The sequence below is a fragment of the Phascolarctos cinereus genome, unplaced genomic scaffold (assembly GCF_003287225.1).
Source record: "Phascolarctos cinereus isolate Bilbo 61053 unplaced genomic scaffold, phaCin_HiC Scaffold_4;HRSCAF=312, whole genome shotgun sequence".
In the NCBI taxonomy this organism is placed as follows: domain Eukaryota; kingdom Metazoa; phylum Chordata; class Mammalia; order Diprotodontia; family Phascolarctidae; genus Phascolarctos; species Phascolarctos cinereus.
The window spans coordinates 670,075,301-670,094,482 of record NW_027555847.1 but is presented as its reverse complement, the minus strand read 5'-3'; the positions used below and the strand labels follow the sequence as shown (position 1 = coordinate 670,094,482).

At 37.9% G+C, this 19,182-nt stretch overlaps 1 protein-coding gene across 1 annotated transcript; it reads right to left on the bottom strand.

Annotated features, from left to right (window-relative positions):
* Positions 1-12,029: 12,029 nt before the first annotated feature.
* LOC110196168 (olfactory receptor 1f45-like) lies at positions 12,030-12,971 on the bottom strand. Its single transcript, XM_020969294.1, has one exon. The coding sequence runs from the start codon at positions 12,969-12,971 to the stop codon at positions 12,030-12,032; it is 942 nt and encodes a 313-aa protein (XP_020824953.1).
* Positions 12,972-19,182: the final 6,211 nt, after the last annotated feature.

Sequence of the window (19,182 nt, the reverse complement as noted above, 5' to 3'; positions counted from 1 at the left end):
TTTCATGCAAAGCCATATTTTTTTATTGTACAACACCATGGAAATGCTTGTTTTATTCTATACATTAAAAATAAAATTTAAAAAAATTTAAAAACAATATACGAAAAGTTAAATGGACAAAATTGTGCAGGGATTTAAAATCCAAACGAAGGATTCTGTATTTGGTCCTTGAGGTTTAATCAGGAGTCACTGAATTTTGTGAAGTAGGGTGGGAACGTGGTCTGACTTGTGCTTTAATTTCATTTGTGCATCTGAATAGAGGATGGTCTTGGAATGGGGAAAAAACCTTGAGGCTGACAGACTAATTGGAAGGTTGCTGAAATCATCCTGGTGTGAGATTATGAGAGTCTGAACCAGTCATGGCTGTGTGAATGGAGAGGAGAGAATATATACCAAGGAAGAATCAATCAGACTTGGCAATGAATTAGATCTGAGGAATGACTTTGGAAAATGGGTTGAAGGTAAAATCTAGCTTTCAAAACTGGGTGATTGGAAATATGATGGAGCCCTTAACAGTGATTGGGAAGTTTGGAAGAAGGCAAAGTTTGGGAAGAAAGATAAATGAGTTTGGTTCTGTACATGCTGCATTAGAAATGCCAATAGGCTATTCAGGTTGAGATAACTAAGAGGCAGTTGGTGATCTGAGACCAGAGCTCAGGAGAGAGGTTAGGGTAGAATATTAGATTTAGGAAACATCTGCATAAAGACTATATTGAGCTCATGGAAGCTCATGAGATCTCCAAGGGAGAAAGTATGGAGAAATAAGAGAAGGTCAAGGACAAACACCTAGAGTACACATGTGACTAGTGACTACCTCTTGGATGAAGAAGAAAGAAACTGAGAAAGAGCAGTTAGATTGGAGAAGAAACAAGAGAGAGCAGCAGCATGAAAACTTAGAGAGGGGAGAGTATCAAAGAGAAGAGGCTGATCCAAAGTGCCAAAGGCTGCAGAGAGGTAGAAAAGGATGAGGAGTAAGGGAAAAGCCGTTAAATTTGTCACTTTAGAAATCATTGGTGACTTTGGAGAGAAGAGTTTCAGTTGAATAAATTCAGAAGCCAGATTGCAAAGGGTTTAGAAAAGGAAGAGGAAAGAAGCAGAGGCATCTCTAAGTAGATGCTTTCTCAAGGTGTTTAGCCAAGAAATGGAGGAAATAAATGATGTAATAGGTTATAGGAATGGTAGGATGAAGTGGGGATTTTTTTAAGAATGAGGGAGACATAGACATGTTTATAGGCAATAGGTAAAAACCAATAGACAGAGAGAGAGAGAGACTGAAGATTAGTGGGAGAGCAGGGATGATAAAGGGGGAAGTCTTCTGAAGAAATAGAAAGGGATGGGATCTTCATGACAGGCAAGGATGAAGGAAGAAGTGTTTAATTGTTGGGAGATTAAAAGAAGGGAAGACTGGACAGCTCTAGGCTAATGGTCTCAGTTTTTTCAGTGAGGCATAAAACCATTAGAAACACTGTTCCTTAAATAGCAGAGTGAAGTACAGTTAATAGAAACCAGAGCAGGAGATACACAGAATATGAGGAAGTGACTGTATGTGGGGATACAAATCTGCTCTGAGAACTTTACCACTCAATAGATTGCCCCACAGATGCTAAGGCAATCTCTTTTCTAGGGCCTAAGCCCTGAAAATCCAAGACTTGGTTCTGCCATGCATAAAAACCACAAAATGTTTGGAAGAGTGAGCTCATAGACAATTTCTCATTTGTTCAAGAGCTCGATTTCCTTCTTATCTCTCCCTCTCTCTCTTTTTTCTTTTTTAGGCAATTGGGGTTAAGTGACTTCCCCAGGGTCGCACAGCTAGTAAGTGTCAAGTGTTTGGCCTGAGGCTGGATTTGAACTCAGGGCCTCCTGACTTCTATCCACTGCGCTTCTTATCTCCTTTCAAAGCTAGACTCAGGAGCTCATACTTATCTGCTATGAAGAAAATTCATTTCAAGTCAGACTCATTCAAGATCATTTTGCTTTTTAACTGAGGCAGGAAGGACAACGAGGAGGAGGACTGGCTGTTGAGAGGAACCAGCTCCTCTCCACTCTCCAATCTGAAGTGTATGCTTGAGACCATGGAGGAAGGACACAGGAAACTTCAAGTCCATTGAGACTCCTCAGCTTTTAATATATTCCTGGGCCAATTCAGTAATTCAATTCAGTAAGCATTCATTTTTTTCTATTTTAATACTTTATTTTTCCATATTTGCATGTAAAAGTAATTTTTAACATTCTTTTTTGTTTTCAAATTGAATTCCAAATTCTCTCTCTCCCCTCCCTCTCATCGAAAAGTCAAGTGATTTAACATAGGCTACATATGTATAGTCATGCACAAAACATTTCCATATGAGTCATGCTGTCAAAAAAACCCAACAACACCAAACCCCTCTTCCCCCAAATAAAGAAAGTAAAGAAAGGTATCTTTGATCTGCACTCAGCGTCCATCAGTTGTTTCTCTGGAGATGGACATCACCTTTCATCACAAGTCCTACAGAATTGTCTTAGAATGACATTGTATTGCTAAGACTGTTAGTCACAGTTAGATCATCATACAATATTACTGTGTACAATGTTCTCCTGATTCTGTTCATTTCACTTTGCTTCAGCTTATGTAAATTTTTCCAGGTTTTTTTTGAGTACATTCTGCTCATAATTTTTTATAGCACAATAGTATTCCATCACAACCATATACAACTCCTTGTTTATTTGCTGCCAATTCTTTGCTGCCAATAGAAGAACTGCTATAAATATTTTTGTATATATTTTTGTTTTTTATCTCTTTGGGATAGAGACATAGTAGTGGTATTGTTTGGTCAAAGGGTAAAACATTAATTTTAAAATAAGTTTTTATGGACCTACTCTTTTTACACTATAATCATTTCCCCTAGTATCCTTCTCCCTCCTAGGCACCATTTCATATAATAAAGTGTTTTTAAAGACAAAGGAGAAGAAGAGGAAAAAATTAGCATAACTGATCAATACATCAAAAAAGTCTGAAAATATGTATAATCTAACACCCTAAGATGTACTTCTCACTCCTGAAAAACTATCATTGTTATTCTTCCTGGAACTTTATAATTTTTTTAATTAATTAATTAATTTTTAGTTTTCAACAATCACTCTCTTAAGCTTTTGAGATTTAATTTTTCTCCCCCTCCCTCCACACCTTCTTCCCCAAGATGGCATACAATCTGATATAGGCCCTACATATACATTCCTATTAAACCTATTTTCATATTAGTCATGTTATAAAGAAGAATTAGAACCAATAGGAGGAACCACAAGAAAGAAGACACAAAACAAAACAGAAGAAAAAAAGAGCAAATAATATGCTTTGATCTGCATTCAAACTCCACAGTTCTTTCTTTGGATGTGGATAGCATTTTCCATCATGAACACAATAGTATTCCATTACATTCATGTACCACAGCTTGTTCAGCCATTCCCCAATTGATGGGCATCCTCTCCATTTCCAATTCTTTGCCACCACAGAAAGAGCTGCTATAAATATTTTTGCACATGTGGGGTACAGCCCTACAAGTGGTATTGTTGGGTCAAAGGGTATGTGCATTTTTATAGCCCTTTGGGCATAGTTCCAAATTGCTCTCCAAAATGGGAACCCTATAATTCTTAAGTTGTCTATACATCATGTCTTCAAGATCAGTGTGTTTTCTTGTATGTAGATCATATATTTTTTAATGTTATTGCTTTTTTCTTCTTCCAGATTGTTCTTCACTTTTTTATATTTGCATTCCTAATCAATTATGGTCTTCCCTCCTGCTCAGTTAGACTTGCAACAATGGATTCAAGCTTTTCTACTCTGCCAAATATTTCTTCTCTCTCCCTATGGTCTAGCTTTGGTTTGACACAAAGCAGAAATTTAATAGCTTTTTTTGGGTTGCTGTTGTTGATGATGATTCAGAGTTGAGAAGATATTTCCTCACAATTTCAGCCACAAAATATCAAGTATGGAAGGACTGTTAGACTTTCACCATGAATAGAACTACTAAATAGGAAGGACAATTCAGAATAGATAAGGTCCTAATGAAGTCCTTTAATATATTAAAGGTTGCCAATGCCTAAGAAGTCAATTTTCATTGTAAGTTTTGATGTCCCAACTAAAACAATAAGATAAAATTTTTGTTAAAATGACAATGCAATCAGAATTGAGTAGTGATTGATAACAATAGATAAAATGTCAAAAAGTTATGTATCATGCTTATTTGTTTCCTTTTAATTTAAATCATGCTCCTTTTACATCTATGATGTCTTAGATCACCTAAAGAGAAGCTAACTTATTCACTTTATTATTTTAAGGAAGATATAATTTGTAAATACTATCATAGAGTCATGTTGTCTCATAGCTGGAAAAACATAAGAAGTCATCTAGTCTAATCTGTAATTAAGAACCCCCTCTAAAATATCCTAAAAAAGTGATTGTCTGGGGTTTATTTGAAGACCTTCAAGTCAAGACCTTTATTTATGAACAGTTTACTACTTTTTAAATCCTCTACTGCACCTCTAGATTACTCACATTATGAAGAAGGTTCCTTCCAGGTGAAATCTGCCTTCCTGTAATTCCTGTTCATTGATCCTACCTTAGCTTTCTGATTCTAACAAAATAGCTGGTCTTCTTCTGTGTGGCTGCCCCTAAAATACTTGAGGACTATTATGTTGTCCCCTTACCCCACCACCAAAGCCTTCCATTTCTTTCTGTTTTTAATCTTAATTTTTAATTAGAATTTTTTTTATTAATTTATTTTGATTTATCAACAATCACTTCCATATGCTTTTGAGTTTAAAATTTTTCTCCCCCTTCCTCCTCACCACCCTTCCCAAGACAGTACACAATCTGATATAGGCTTTACATTTACATTCCTATTAAACATATTTTCACATTAGTGAAGTTGTAAGTAAAAATTAAAACCAATAGGAGGAACCATCAGAAAGATGAAACAAAACTCAACAGAAGAAAAAATGATAGATTCACTTCCATAGTTCTTTCTTTGGATGTGGACAGCATTTTCCATCCGAGGCCTCTGGAGATGTCTTAGATCCTTGTAATGCTGAGAAGGGTTCAGTTTAACAATATTAGTCATTGCACAACATGGCTGTTATTGTGTACAAAGTCTCTTGGTTCTGCTCTCACTTCACTCAGCATCAGACCATATAAGTCTTTCCAGGTTTTTCTGAAGTCAGCCTGTTCATCATTTCTTATAGCACAATAGTATTCCATTACATTCATATACCACAACTTGCTCAGCCATTCCCCAATTGATGGGCATCCTCTCAATTTCCAATTCTTTGCCACCACAAAAAGAGCTGCTATGAATATTTTTGTACATGTGGGTCCTTTTCCCATTTGTTTGATCTCTTTGGGATATAGCCCTAGAAGTGCTATTGCTGGATCAAAGGGTATGCACATTTTTGTAGCCCTTTGGGCATAGTTCCAAATTGTTCTCCAAAATGGTTGGATCATTTCACAACTCCACCAACAATGTATTAGTGTTCCAATTTTCCCACATCTTCTCCAACATTTATCATTTTCCTGTTTTGTCATGTTGGCCAATCTGATAGGTGTGATGTGGTACCTCAGAGTTGTTTTGATTTGCATTTCTCTAATCAATAATGATTTAGAGCATTTTTTCATATGACTATAGATGGCTTTAATTTCTTCATCTGAGAACTGTCTGTTCATATCCTTTGACCATTTATCAATTGGGGAATGGCTTGTGTTCTTATAAATTTGTCTTAATTCTCTATATATTTTAGAAATGAGGCCTTTATCAGAGAGACTGGTTGTAAAAATTCTTTCCCAATTTTCTACCTTCCTTCTAATCTTAGTTGCATTGGCTTTGTTTGTGCAAAAACTTTTCAATTTAATGTAATCAAAATTATCCATTTTGCTTTTCATAATGTTCTCTATCTCCTGTTTGGTCATGAATTCTTCTGTTCTCCATAGATCTGATAGGTAAACTATTCCTTGTTCTCCCAGTTTACTTATGGTATCAGCCTTTATATCTAAGTCATGAACCCATTTTGACTTTATTTTGGTATATGGTGTGAGATTTGGGTCTATGCCTAGTTTCTGCCATACTCTTTTCCAGTTTTCCCAGCAGTTTTTTTCAAAGAGTGGGTTCTTATCCCAGAAGCTGGGGTCTTTGGGTTTATCAAATAATAGATTACTATAGTCATTGACTACTGTGTCTTGCATATTTAACCTATTCCACTGATCCACCTCCCTATTTCTTAGCCAGTACCAAGCAGTTTTGATGATTGCTGCTTTATAATACAATTTAAGATCTGGAATTGCTAGGCCACCTTCCCCTGCATTTCTTTTCATTAGTTCCTTTGATATTCTGGACCTTTTTTTTCCAAATGAATCTTGTTATTTTTTTCTAACTCTATAAAATAATTTTTGGTAGTTTGATTGGTATGGCACTGAATAAGTAAATTAGCTTAGGTAGGATTGTCATTTTTATTATATTAGCTCGGCCTACCCATGAGCAACTGATGTTTTTCCAATTATTTAGATCTGATTTTATTTGTGTGAAAAGTGTTTTGTAATTGTGTTCATAGAGTTCCTGGGTTTGTTTCGGAGGTAGACTCCTAAATATTTTATAATGTCTACAGTAAGTTTAAATGGGATTTCTCTTTCTATCTCTTGCTGTTGGGCTTTGTTGGTAATATAGAAATGCTGATGATTTATGTGGGTTTATTTTATAGCCTGCAACTTTGCTAAAGTTGTTTATTATTTCAAGTAGTTTTTTACTTGATTCTCTAGGATTCTCTAAGTATATCATCATGTCATCTGCAAAGAGTGATAGCTTTGTTTCTTCTTTGCCTATTCTAATGCCTTCAATTTCTTTTTCTTCTCTTATTGCTAAAGCTAATTTCCAGTACAATATTGAATAACAGTGGTGATAATGGACATCCTTGTTTCACCCCATCTTATTGGAAATGCTTCTAGCCTGTCCCCATTACATATAATGCTTGCTGAAGGTTTTAGATAATGCTATTTATTATTTTAAGGAAGACTCCATTTATACCTATGCTTTCTAGTGTTTTTAATAGGAATGGGTGTCAAAAGCTTTTTCTGCATCTATTGAGATGATCATGTGGTTTCTGTTGGTTTTGTGTTGATATGCTCAATTGCTGATAGTTTTCCTAATATTGAACCAACCCTGCATTCCTGGTATAAATCCTACCTGGTCATAGTGTATTATTCTTGTGATAAGTTGCTGTAATCTATTGCTAGTATTTTGTTTAAAATTTTTGCATCTATATTCATTAGAGAAATTGGTCTATAATTTTCTTTCTCTATTTTGACTCTTCCTGGTTTAGGTATCAACACCATATTTGTATCATAAAAAGAATTTGGTAAGACTCCTTCTTCACCTATTTTCCCAAATAGTCTATATAGTATTGGAATTAATTGTTCTTTAAATGTTTGATAGAATTCCATGTAAATCCATCTGGCCCTGGAGATTTTTTCCTAGGGAGTTCATCAATGGCTTGTTCAATTTCTTTTTCTGAGATGGGGTTATTTAAGTATTTTACTTCCTCTTCGTTAATCTGGGCAATTTATATTTTTGTAAATATGTATCCATTTCACTAAGATTGTCAAATTTGTTGGCATATAGTTGGGCAAAATAATTCCTAATTATTGTTTTAATTTCCTCTTCCTTGGTGGTAGCTTACCCTTTTCATTCTTGATACTAGTGATTTGGTTTTCTTCTTTCTTTTTTTGATTAAATTAACCAAAGGCTTATCTATTTTATTGGTTTTTTCATAAAACTCTTAGTTTTATTTATTAGTTCAATAGTTTTCTTAATTTCAATTTTTTAATTTTTCCTTTGGTTTTCAATATTTCTAATTTGGTGTTTAGTTGAGGATTTTTAATTTGTTCTTTTTCTAGTTTTTTTAGTTGTATGCCCAATTCATTAATCTCCTCTTTTTCTATTTTATTTATGTAAGCATTTAGAGATATAAAACTTCCCCTAAGAACTGCTTTCACTGCATCCCATAGGTTTTGGTATGTTGTCTCATTATTGTCATTCTCTTAAATGAAATTATTGATTGTTTCTATGATTTGCTGTTTGACCCAATCATTTTTTAGGATTAGATTATTTAGTTTCCAATTATTTTTTAGTCTATCTTTCCATGGCCCTTTATTACATATAATTTTTATTGCATCATGATCTGAAAAGGATGCATTTAATATTTCTGCCTTTCTGCATTGGATTGTGAGGTTTTTATGCCCTAGTACATGGTCAATTTTTGTGTATGTGCCATGTACTGCTGAAAAAAAGTATATTCCTTTCTGTCCCCATTCAGTTTTCTCCAGAGATCTATCATACCTAACTTTTCTAATGTTCTATTCACCTCCTTAACTTCTTTCTTGTTTTTTTGTGGTTAGACTTATCTAGTGAGAGGGGAGGTTCAGGTCCCCCACTAGTATAGTTTTGCTGTCTATTTCTTCCTGTAACTCCCTGAACTTCTCCTGTAAGAATTTGGATGCTATACCATTTGGTGCATATATGTTTAGTAATGATCTATGGTGCCTTTTAGCAGGATGTAGTTTCCTTCCTTATCTCTTTTGATTAGATCTATTTTTGCTTTTGCTTTGTCTGAGATCAGGATTGCTACCCCTGCTTTTTTTACTTCAGCTGAAGCATAATATATTCTGCTCCAGCCTTTTACCTTTACCCTGTATGTGTCACTCTTTTTCAAATGTGTTTCCTGTAAACAACATATTGTAGGATTATGGTTTTTAATCCATTCTGCAATCTGTTTTTGTTTTATGGGAGAGTTCATCCCATTCACATTCACAGTTATGATTACTATCTGTGTCTTTTTCTCCATCCTTTTCCCCCTTTATGCTTTTCTTTCTCCTTTTTCCTTTCCCCCCAGTGTTTTGCTTTTGACCAGCCTCCTTCAGTCCTCCTTCCCTTTTATTATCCCTTTCCCTTTTCTTCCCCTTTACTTACTGCTTCTTCCCTCCCTTTTCTCCCCCTCCCTTTTCTTTCCCCTTTTCCCTCCTACTGCCTATAGGGCAAGTTAGATTTCTATACCTAACTGATTATTTATGCCCTTCTTGAGCCAAATCTGATGAGAGTAAGGTTCAAACAATGCTCCCCCCCCTTCTTTCCCTCTGCTGTAATAGGATTTTGTGTCTTTTCCTGTAATGTAATTTACCCTTGTCTGCCTCCTCCTTTCTCAGTACATTTTCTAAGATCAGATTGATCCACTTATTTGGATCCATTTAACCCACTTGATTAGATTTTTTTTTATCATTACATCAAAGTCAACTAATATCCACCCTCTTTATGTATACTCCTTTAACAAGGTGTAATAACAATACAGTTCTCAAGGGTTGCAAGTCTCATATTCCCTTGTAGGGGTTTAAACAGCCCCCCTTATTAACAACATATTGTATCTTTCTGTCCCATTTACCTTTTTAAGTCCTTCTTGAGTCCTGTACTTGAAGATCAAATTTTTTTTGAGCTCTGGTCTTTTTATCAGGAAAGTTTGGAAGTCTCCTATTTCATTGAATATCCACTCCTCCCTTGAAAAATGATGCTCATTTTTGCTGGGTAATTGATCCTTGGCTGCATTCCAAGCTCCTTTGCCTTATGGAATATCATGTTCCATGCCCTGCGTCTTTTAATGTAGAAGCTGCAAGGTCCTGTGTAATCCTGACTGTGGTTCCATGATATTTAAATTGTTTCTTTCTGGCTGCTTGCAGCACCTTCTCTTTCATCTGGTAATTTTGGAATTTTGCTATTATATTCCTTGTTTCAATTTGGGATCTCTTTCAGGTGGTGATGGTGATTCTTTCTATGGTTATTTTCCCTTCTGGTTCTAGGACTTCAGGGCAGTTTTCCTTTATGATTTCCTGAAAGATACTGTCCAGGCTCTTTTTTTCATCATGATTTTCAGGTAGTCCAATAATTTTTAAATTGTCTCTCCTGATCGATTTTCCAGGTCGGTTGTTTTACTGATGAGGTATTTTACATTTTCATCTATTTTTTCATTTTTTTTTTCTGTTTGACTGATTCTTGCTCTCTCATAGAGACATTAGTTTCCATTTGTCCAATTCTAGTTTTTAACAGATTGTTTTCTTCTGTTAGTTTTTGTACTTCCTTCTTCAATGGCCAATTGTGTTTTTTAGGGACTTGTTTTCTTCAGTATGTTAGTTTTTTCTTCTTCCAATTGGCCAATTGTGTTTTTTAGGGACTTGTTTTCTTCAGTGTATTTTTTTTCCAATTGGCCAATTGTATTTTTGAAGGACTCTTCTACCTCTCTCATTTGACTATTAAAATCCTTCTTGAGCTCTTCTAAGAAGGCTTTTTGGGCTTCAGACCAGTTCATATTCCCTTTTGTTGTTGCAGATGTGGGTTTGTTGACAATGTTGTCCTCTTCAGAATTTCTGTCTTGATCTTCACTCTTCTCATAATATGAATCTATGGTACTTTCTTTTTACTCATGGTGTTTCTTTATTCCCTGGCCTTTAAAGAGATTGAGCTCTCCTGCTGGGGAACAGAGGGTACTGACCCAAGCTTCTTGTGTTGGGAGCCTAGGTCTTGGTCACTGGCTTTGTGCTGGGGCCTCTTATGCTGGCAATTGGAGGCTGTAGGTTTCTGGCAGCTTACCTTTGTTGGGCTGGAATCAGCAAGGCTGGAACTTTCAGGCAATTCTAGGTTGCCTGCTTTTCCTTTCCTTTAGCTTTCTTCATCTCCTTTTAGATGGGTGCTGTAGGGTGTTTCTCTGCCTGGGGCCCCTGCAGTGTTGCCTCCCTCATTTCTGCTAATGTACTGGGAGATTCCTTTGTGGTAGACTGCCGAGGCACCTGGTGGTTTTCTGAGCTGGTTTCCACCAGTTTCCCCTACCCCACTCACAGAGGCACTCAGAGGTGCAGGTGCTGGTGTTTGCCTGCTCTACCACCTGGGCTTCAGGATTTCCTCCTGGTTGACAGTTGGAGGCTGTAGAGTTTTGACAGCTTACCTGGTATTGGGTTGGAATCAGTAAGGCTGGGACTTTAGGAAGACTCTAGGTTGTTTTCTTCAGCTCCTTTCAGGGTACTTATTCACCTGGGGCCCTTTGTAGTGCTGCTTCCCTTATTTTTGCTGAGGCACTGGGAGACCGGTTTGCTGGGCTGCTGCACTGCTTTTCCCCGTCTTTCTTCTAGTTCAGCTTTTCTAGGTTTTTTTTGGGGGTGATATTTTCTAGATTTTCAGAGGTTGATAGGGGAGGGTGAGAGCAACTACCTTTTTACTCTGCCGTCTTGGCTCCCCCTTCCATTTCTTCAAGCTAAACATCTCCAGTCCCTTCAACCAATTTTTGTAGGAAATAATTTCTAATTTCTGTTTCCCTTAATCTACTGGTTGCCCTCTTTTAAATATGCTCTGGCATATTAATGTCTTTCTTTAAATCTGGTGAAAAAACACAAAACAATACATTAAGTGTGTGATTGTAATAGGAGAACCAAAATGAATCATCTTCATCATTCTATATGTTATCTTTCTCTTTGTACAATTTAAGATCACATTAATTTTTTTTAATTTTGTTTCCTATTTGTTAAATCACATTTTGCCCACTAAAATTCCAAATCTGTCTCCGTATATGCTGTTTTCTTAGTAATATCATTCCTACTCTGTTCTTGTAGAATTGAACTAAAATGTATAATCTTAGATTTATGCCTATTCAATTCAATCTAATCTAATTATCCATTTTTTATTAGATTTGGCCCATTGTTCCAGTTTATTGAAATATTTTTTATCCTAATTTTTTCATTCAAAACATAAACTGTTCCTCCTAGCTTCATATTATCCACAAATTATACAAGCATACTGTTTTATCTTCATAATGTTTATATTTATTCAGTTCATCGATATGAATTTTGAACACAATAGCACTGAGGACAGAGAGCTGTTTTACACAACACTAGTGGACTCCCTCCAGGTTGACATTAGTCAATCATTTATTTTCTCTATGAAATATTCATCTATTTTGAAATAGGGCAAAAATCATCATAATTGTCTCTTGGAGAAATGTTTCAAGCCAAGAAGCTTCCCCAGGGCTCCTTTCAAGTCATTGTTCCGGAGGCTATAGATGAAAGGGTTCAATGTAGGGGTGACCACTGTATACATCACAGTCGCTATCATGTCTTTCTGGCTTGTGTGGGTGGATGTGGGATTGAAATACACACCAATGACAGTTCCATAAAAAAGAGTGACCACAGAGAGGTGGGACCCACAGGTAGAAAAGGCCTTCCATTTTCCACGAGCTGATGGGACCTTCCACACAGCAGAAACAATAGAAGTGTAAGAGACTACAATGCATATGAAGGAAATTAAAACTACTGGCCCCCCTAAAAAAAGAACTAACATTTCATGAATGTGTGTGTCAGAACATGAGAGTTTTATCAAGGTATTTATGTCACAGAAGAAGTGAGGGATTTTATTGTTTGTACAGAAGGCTAGATGGTCTATAAATATGCTGTGAACCATTGCAATGAGGTGAGCAGAAACCCAAGGCACAGTCACTAACAGGGCACAAAGGCGTGAGGTCATGACTGTGCCATAGTGTAAAGGGTGACAGGCAGCCAGGTATCGGTCATAGGCCATGGCAGAGAGGAGGATGCTGTCTGATGCACCAAAAGCATTAATAAAATACATTTGAGCTAAGCATTCTGGATAGGAGATGGCATTACTCCCTAAAAGGTAATTCATCAGCATTTTGGGAACTGTGGTGGAGGTGAAACAGAGACCAAGGAAGGACAAGCTGGAGAGGAAGAAGTACATGGGAGTATGGAGGCAGGAATCGAAGCCAATTGCCAGGATGGTAAGCAGGTTCCCCAGTGTCCCAATGAGGTACATGCCCAAAAATAGCCTGAAGAAGAATTGTTGCTGCTCTGGAGTGTCTGACAGGCCCAGGAGGAGAAATTCCAAGACACTGGTTTGATTTCTCATTTCTCAGGAGGAAAGGGAAAATATAAAGAGGATATGTCAGAAGCACGGGATTCAAAATGAGTTGGGTATTCCCCAATACGCACACCCCAAACCACCCACAACAACCAGGAGCTGCAAGGACTCTTTGCTTTTAGCTCCCTTAACACTTGCCAACCTACCCACTGCCCCAGTCCAGAGGAGACATCACTGGGATAAAGAAGGCCCAATGGATGCCCTTCTTCCCCTACATCCCCCCTCCCTTGCCACTCCAAACAGTGATGGAGACTAAATGGTAGCAGGGTTAGATTGATCATAACAGTTTGAATGGGTAAACCCCTAAAGTCATAATTAATGAGTCAAGATCAACTAAAAAGGTCTCCAGGTATCTGTTCTAACATCAATGACTTGAATGAAGGCAGATGTCCAGGCTACTGTTCTACATCTGGTCTATTGGATCACTCATGCATGAACCAGAGGGTTCAAACAAGCGGTTTTTTAAAACTAGAAACATTTCCATACTCTCCAGTAGAAACATTTCTTAGCACTATTAAAACAGTTCAGGAAGATGAAAATAAATAAAATATTCCAGCAGGGAGATAAAAAAGTAAGTAGGTACTCTGACATCTCAGGAGCTCATCACTAAAAGTTTAAAAATCTCTTTTCTACTCTTCATTCCCTGAGTCCCAGATCTATCCATCTGGAGTCACATTAACCCAAAATGCCCCAAGTCTGCACAGCAGCTTCCTTACTCAAAGGATCTCTTAACTATTGTTGTCCTCAGAAGGTGGGGTGGGGAGAATATGCTGGAGTTAGCTCTGATGGATAGTCAATTATTAAATTTTGGAAAACACTAAAAATCAGAGCTTCATTTATTCTTTGGTTGATTGTCTAGACTTAACAAAGTGTTAAAGAAAATGTCAGTAATACAGATTAAGCTTAAAACACGTCATGCTACTTTTTTTTTTTTTTTGTAGATCTAGTAGTTATGCATTTATCAGCCTGCTCCTGGCACAGGGTTAACTTGGGTCTTCCCAGTTCCATCAGTTTACTGGCCCATAGTAACAGCATTGGCGTATATAGCAAATTTTCGCAAGACATAACTGAGAGACTTAGCTAACAAATAGGGTGTTAGGATCCACAAAGATGTCCGGGCTTAATGAAATGAAATTTAATAGGGATAAACATAGCCTTATTTTTAAGGCACTATATAGGGGAATCAGGAAAAGACAGCAGTTTGTCTGAAAACGACCAACAAAAATTGACAGTGTGTTGTTGTAGCAACTAAAAAATAATTACATTAAGAGAGAGATTACCTGCAAGGTAAGGGAAGCAAAAGCTTTGTAGTCATCTACCTTGAAGCCCCATATCCTGACTCCCTATCTTTTGAGAGGCTTTCTCCCAAGGCTAGCATTCTATCTCTCCTTACCAAAAACCTTCTGGCTTTCTTCAAGACAGCTCAAACCTTGCCTCTTTTTTAAAAAAATTAATTAATTAAGTTTTACTTTTCAACATTCACTTCCACAAGATTTTGAGTTCCAAATTTTCTCCCCATCTTGTCCCTCACCCCATCCCAAGATGGCATGCATTCTGAATACCCCTTCTCCTAATCTGCCCTCCCTTTATCTCTCCCCACCTTCTCTTATCTTCTTCCCCTTCAATTTTCCTGTAGGGCAGGACAGATTTCTATAAGCTATTTCCTGTATATCTTATTTCCCAGTTGCATGTGAAAACAACTTTTTTTTACTTTTGTTTTTAAAACTTTGAGTTACAAATCTTACCTCTTACAAGGCCTTTCTTGGTACCCTCCCCTGCCCTTACCTTTTGCTAGTGTTTCCCTTTGAGATTATCTTCCATTTGCAGGGTAAATAACTTTTATTTTCATAGTTGTTTGCTATGTATCTCCTCCATTAGAATGTGAGTTCCTTAAAGAGAGGGATCTTGTTTTTGCCTTTGCATACTCAGCATTTAACAGAACAGAACCAGGTACACACTAGGTACTTAATAAAGGCTTGGTCACTGACAGTTGATTAGTTAATTGGCATGGGTACAATTGGAGTATTGTGTTGAGTTAAGAGTGCAACATTTGGGAAGGATGTTAGAAACAGTAATAATGATAATGATAATAAGCATAGCATTTATGTAGTACTTTAAGTTTTGCAAAACACTTTACAAATATTATCTCATTTGGTCCTCAAATCAACCCTGGGAGGTAATGCTATCATTACCTCCACTGTAGAGATAAGGAAACTGAGGCAGGCAGAGGTTTAGTGACTTGCCCAGGGTTACTTAACTAGGAAAGTTGGATTTGAATTTAGGTCTTCCTGACTCCTGGATGACTCCCTTACTGCACAGAAGATTCACATTTAATTTCCGTTCATGCACGTATGCTTTTGGGGCAGGCATCTAGATGAATAGAGGTCTAGGCCTGGAATCAAGAAGACCCGAGTTTAAATCCTGCTTTTAACAACTGCATGTCAATATAATTGCTTTCATTTGTCATCTTATGCATTTTATTTTATGTTTTTAAAAACATTTTGAAAAGAGGTCCATAGGCTTCACCACACTGCCAAAGGGATCCACGATCCAAAAAAGGCTAAGAACTTGTAGTCCTTTCCATTTGCTTTCCCAGCATCTAAAACAATGCCAGAGTCATCATAAAACACTTAATAAGTGCTTATGCATTGATTCACCACAGGTTACTCCATGTAATGGCTAATGTTCTATCTACTCAGCCACACCTGGTCGCTGTGCTAAGCTTGGAGAAGAATAGGCAAATCACAAAGTTATATGAACATTTGTGCACTCTGAGTCCTTGGGCCTTATTTATTGTTTAAGGATTCTCTCTTCCCTTGTCCCCTCAAAGTCCTCCTCCAATGACTTATGGGTGTTGCAGATGGCCGTCAGCACTCATGCCCTCAAGTAAGTCCTACCAAATTTGAAAGGCTTCAAAGACATCCCTCCCCACCCTCCCCTCTTTGATGTGTGTCTGTCTAAGGAGATCTATCCTCTCTCAGAAATGAGAGGCTTATAAACAAAAGGCTCTCTTCAGCTGGGGATATAGGCTTCATCCTCAGATACCTCTGCAGATCAGCACCAGAGGGCTTGGGATTCCTTTTGGTGGAGGGAGCACCCTCTTGTCCACACAGATGAAATCTTAGATCATCAGAGCACTGAAGGAACTTTTGTGTTGTGAATAACTTTTACTCTGTAAAAGCCTGATAGGGACAGGAAGCATGTGGTAGGAGCACAGGGACAAGAGAGAGGTCTGCTAGAGGCAGAATGACCACAAGCAGCAGTTGCAGTGTGGAGAGCAGGACAACTAGCCAGAATCCAGAGGCAGAACTGAGGTAAGGGCTGGGTGGGGAGCTCAGCTTGGAGCTACAGGCACTGACTAGCTAAGATGTCAAAGTTATCAGAAGCCAAATGAATGCACTGCATCTTAGTTCCAAGGAGACTTATGATGAAAGGTATTTCTCTTCTCTCTGTACAGAAGTGGTAGTAGTGAGGGTTATAGAGTGCTATATGTTCTGTCAGACATGGCCAATATCTTGATTTCACAAAATCACAGCATTTCAGTGCTAGAAGGGGCCTCAGGGACCATCTATTCCAAGTTATCCTCATTATAGAATATCTAATTAGTAAACATCTAGCTTCTGCTTAAAGACCCCACACCTCCAAAGGTACTCCATTCAAATTTGGGTTAGCTCTGATTGATTTTTTAACTGAAATTGAACCTCAGTTTACCTCCTTGCCACTGCCACCTATTGCTGCTCTGGTTCTACTTTCTGGAGTAAAATTAACAAGTCTAACCCCTTCTGCTATGTTCATCTTTCAGAGCCTCTCTGAGTCATCTCTTCTCCAAGCTAAACCTCACAACTTTCTACAACCAATCCTTATTTGATTCAGTTTCAAGGACCTTCATCATCTTGATTTTCCTCCTTTGTGTACTCTTTAACTTATTAATAATAATCATAATAGCATTTATACTGCAAAGCACTTTACAAATATCATCTCATTTTATCCAACAATCCTGGGAGGTAGGTTCTATTATTATCCCCACTTCATAATCAAGGAAACTGAGTCTCAGATGTAAAGTGTCTTGACCAGTGTCTTGCCACAGCTGGACACTTATTAAGTGTCTTGCCACAGCTAGTAAGGCAGGATTTGAACTCAGGTCTTCCTGATTACGGACCCAGAGCTCTTTCTACTGTGCTACCTGACTTGCCCTATTAATGTTAACCCTGAAATACGACACACAAACTTAAACACCATAGCCTGGATGTGGTCTGAGCAGGGCAAATTACAGTAGCATTGTCATTTTTTTTTCTTTATTCTAGGAAGAGGTGCCTCTCTTAATACAACCAATTTTGTTGTTGTTCAGTTGTTTTTCAGAGATGTCCAACTCTTTGTAATCCCATCTGGGTTTTCTTGCCAAAGATACTGGAGTAGTTTGCCAGTTCCTTCTCCAGCTCATTTTGTAGATGAGGAAACTGAGGCAAATAAGGTTAAATGACTTGCCCAGGGTCACACAGCTAGTAAGTGTCTGAGCCCAGATTTGAACTCAGGAAGATGAGTCTTCCTGACTCCAGGCCCAGCCCTCTTTCCACTGTACCACCTAGCTGCCCCAATACAACTAAAGACTACAGTTTTTTCTCTATATTTCTTTGTAACAAGGAAAGTTTTCATGGAGGACAAGTTATTTGGACGTGAAAGCAATGTCTTTTTTTAAATGATAGATTGACCAACTTACAAGTCAATTATATTAGGAGAGTCATTTAACTTCTCCATGCCTCAGTTTCCTCATTATGGAAACAGCCACAATTACCCACATTATCTCCTCTCACTTGTTCTTTATCTAGACAAAATGAGCTAATGAATGGAAAGCATTTTGTAACCTAATCAGTGCTTTAGAAATGTTGAGATGATGAAGGCCATTATCATTCTTGTTAGCATTATTATGACCACCATCACCATAATCATCCTTATAAGGTGACCTCCCTCCTAGTGATGGCGCAGAGATGGACCAGAAGGAGGCAGGCTTTTCCCACTTTTCAGCACTCTCGGTTCAGTGTTGGCAAAGGGGCACCATGCTGGCTTCCACCAAGGTTCACCTCAAATACCACCTCCTCAGAATGCCTACTCTAACACTCACCTCCCCTTCCCAGCGGAATTACTTTGCACCTCTTTCTCCTTGACATTCGTGTACATATTGTTTTCCCTAATAGAGGTTCAGCTCCTGGAGAGTAGGATTTTTGTCTTTGTATCCCCAGAGCCTATCACAGCACCTTAATGCATGTTGAACAAATGAATGAATGCACTCCAAACATGCAGTGCAGGCTGAAGCCTTTCTAGGGTCAGCACTTACTGGAGAAATTGTTGCTGATGTCAGAGACACTGTGCGCAAACACCAGGCTCCTTGGCCTTCACTCATCCACTCTCTACACCAGCCAATTCCTGACTAAGAACTGATTCATGACTCACGTTCTTTCCAGGGAAGAAGCAGCTGAAGTGCTGGAGAGATTAGGTTTTATCAGGGCCTGTGGGAAGATCACAGTGGGAGGAGGGGAGGACATCCCAGGGTTTTGATCTCTAAGAATGGATTCCCTGAGCACCTCGTTAGGTGGAAATGAACAGACTTAATTGCCTTTTTCCCTCCCTCCTTTCCTTTCCCCAATTCTCCCTCTGTGACTTTGCACTCCATACTCATGAGGGAAAGAATTTGGCAACAAGGATTTTGGTTTTTCTCAGAAGTTTACTTTTCTGGAAACACTTTTAACTAACCAGAGACAAACATCCCTTGCTCCTCTGCTGAAAGGAAAGACCCCAGTTATGTTCTTGTCAGGCAAGAATGATGAATCATATCTAAGAAGCAATCAATATTCATTGATTAGATGCTTTTTATGTGTCAGGTAGTATGCTAGGCACTGGGAATATCTGTCTGAGTGTCCTGATCCAGATGAATTCACATCACCAGGCTTCATTGAGCTACATATTCAGGTGATAACAGAGTTATCATAAGTGATCACTTACTTGCTTAATTAGTATGTTTTCTGCATGTATTTCCAGGTATACATTTTGTCTCTTACCAAAGAATGTAAGATCCTTGAAGGCAGGGGATTGTTTCATTCTTTGTTACTCTATGTCTCATGACAAAAATTGACCAAGGATCCACCCATTAGGTACTGCTATGAATCATAAAACCAATGATGCAGAGCTATGGTAAAGTTGTAGC

Coding starts and splice junctions, on each gene's coding strand:
- LOC110196168 (XM_020969294.1), bottom strand. CDS start 12,971: ATGAGAAATCAAACCAGTGTCTTGGAATTTCTCCTCCTGGGCCTGTCA.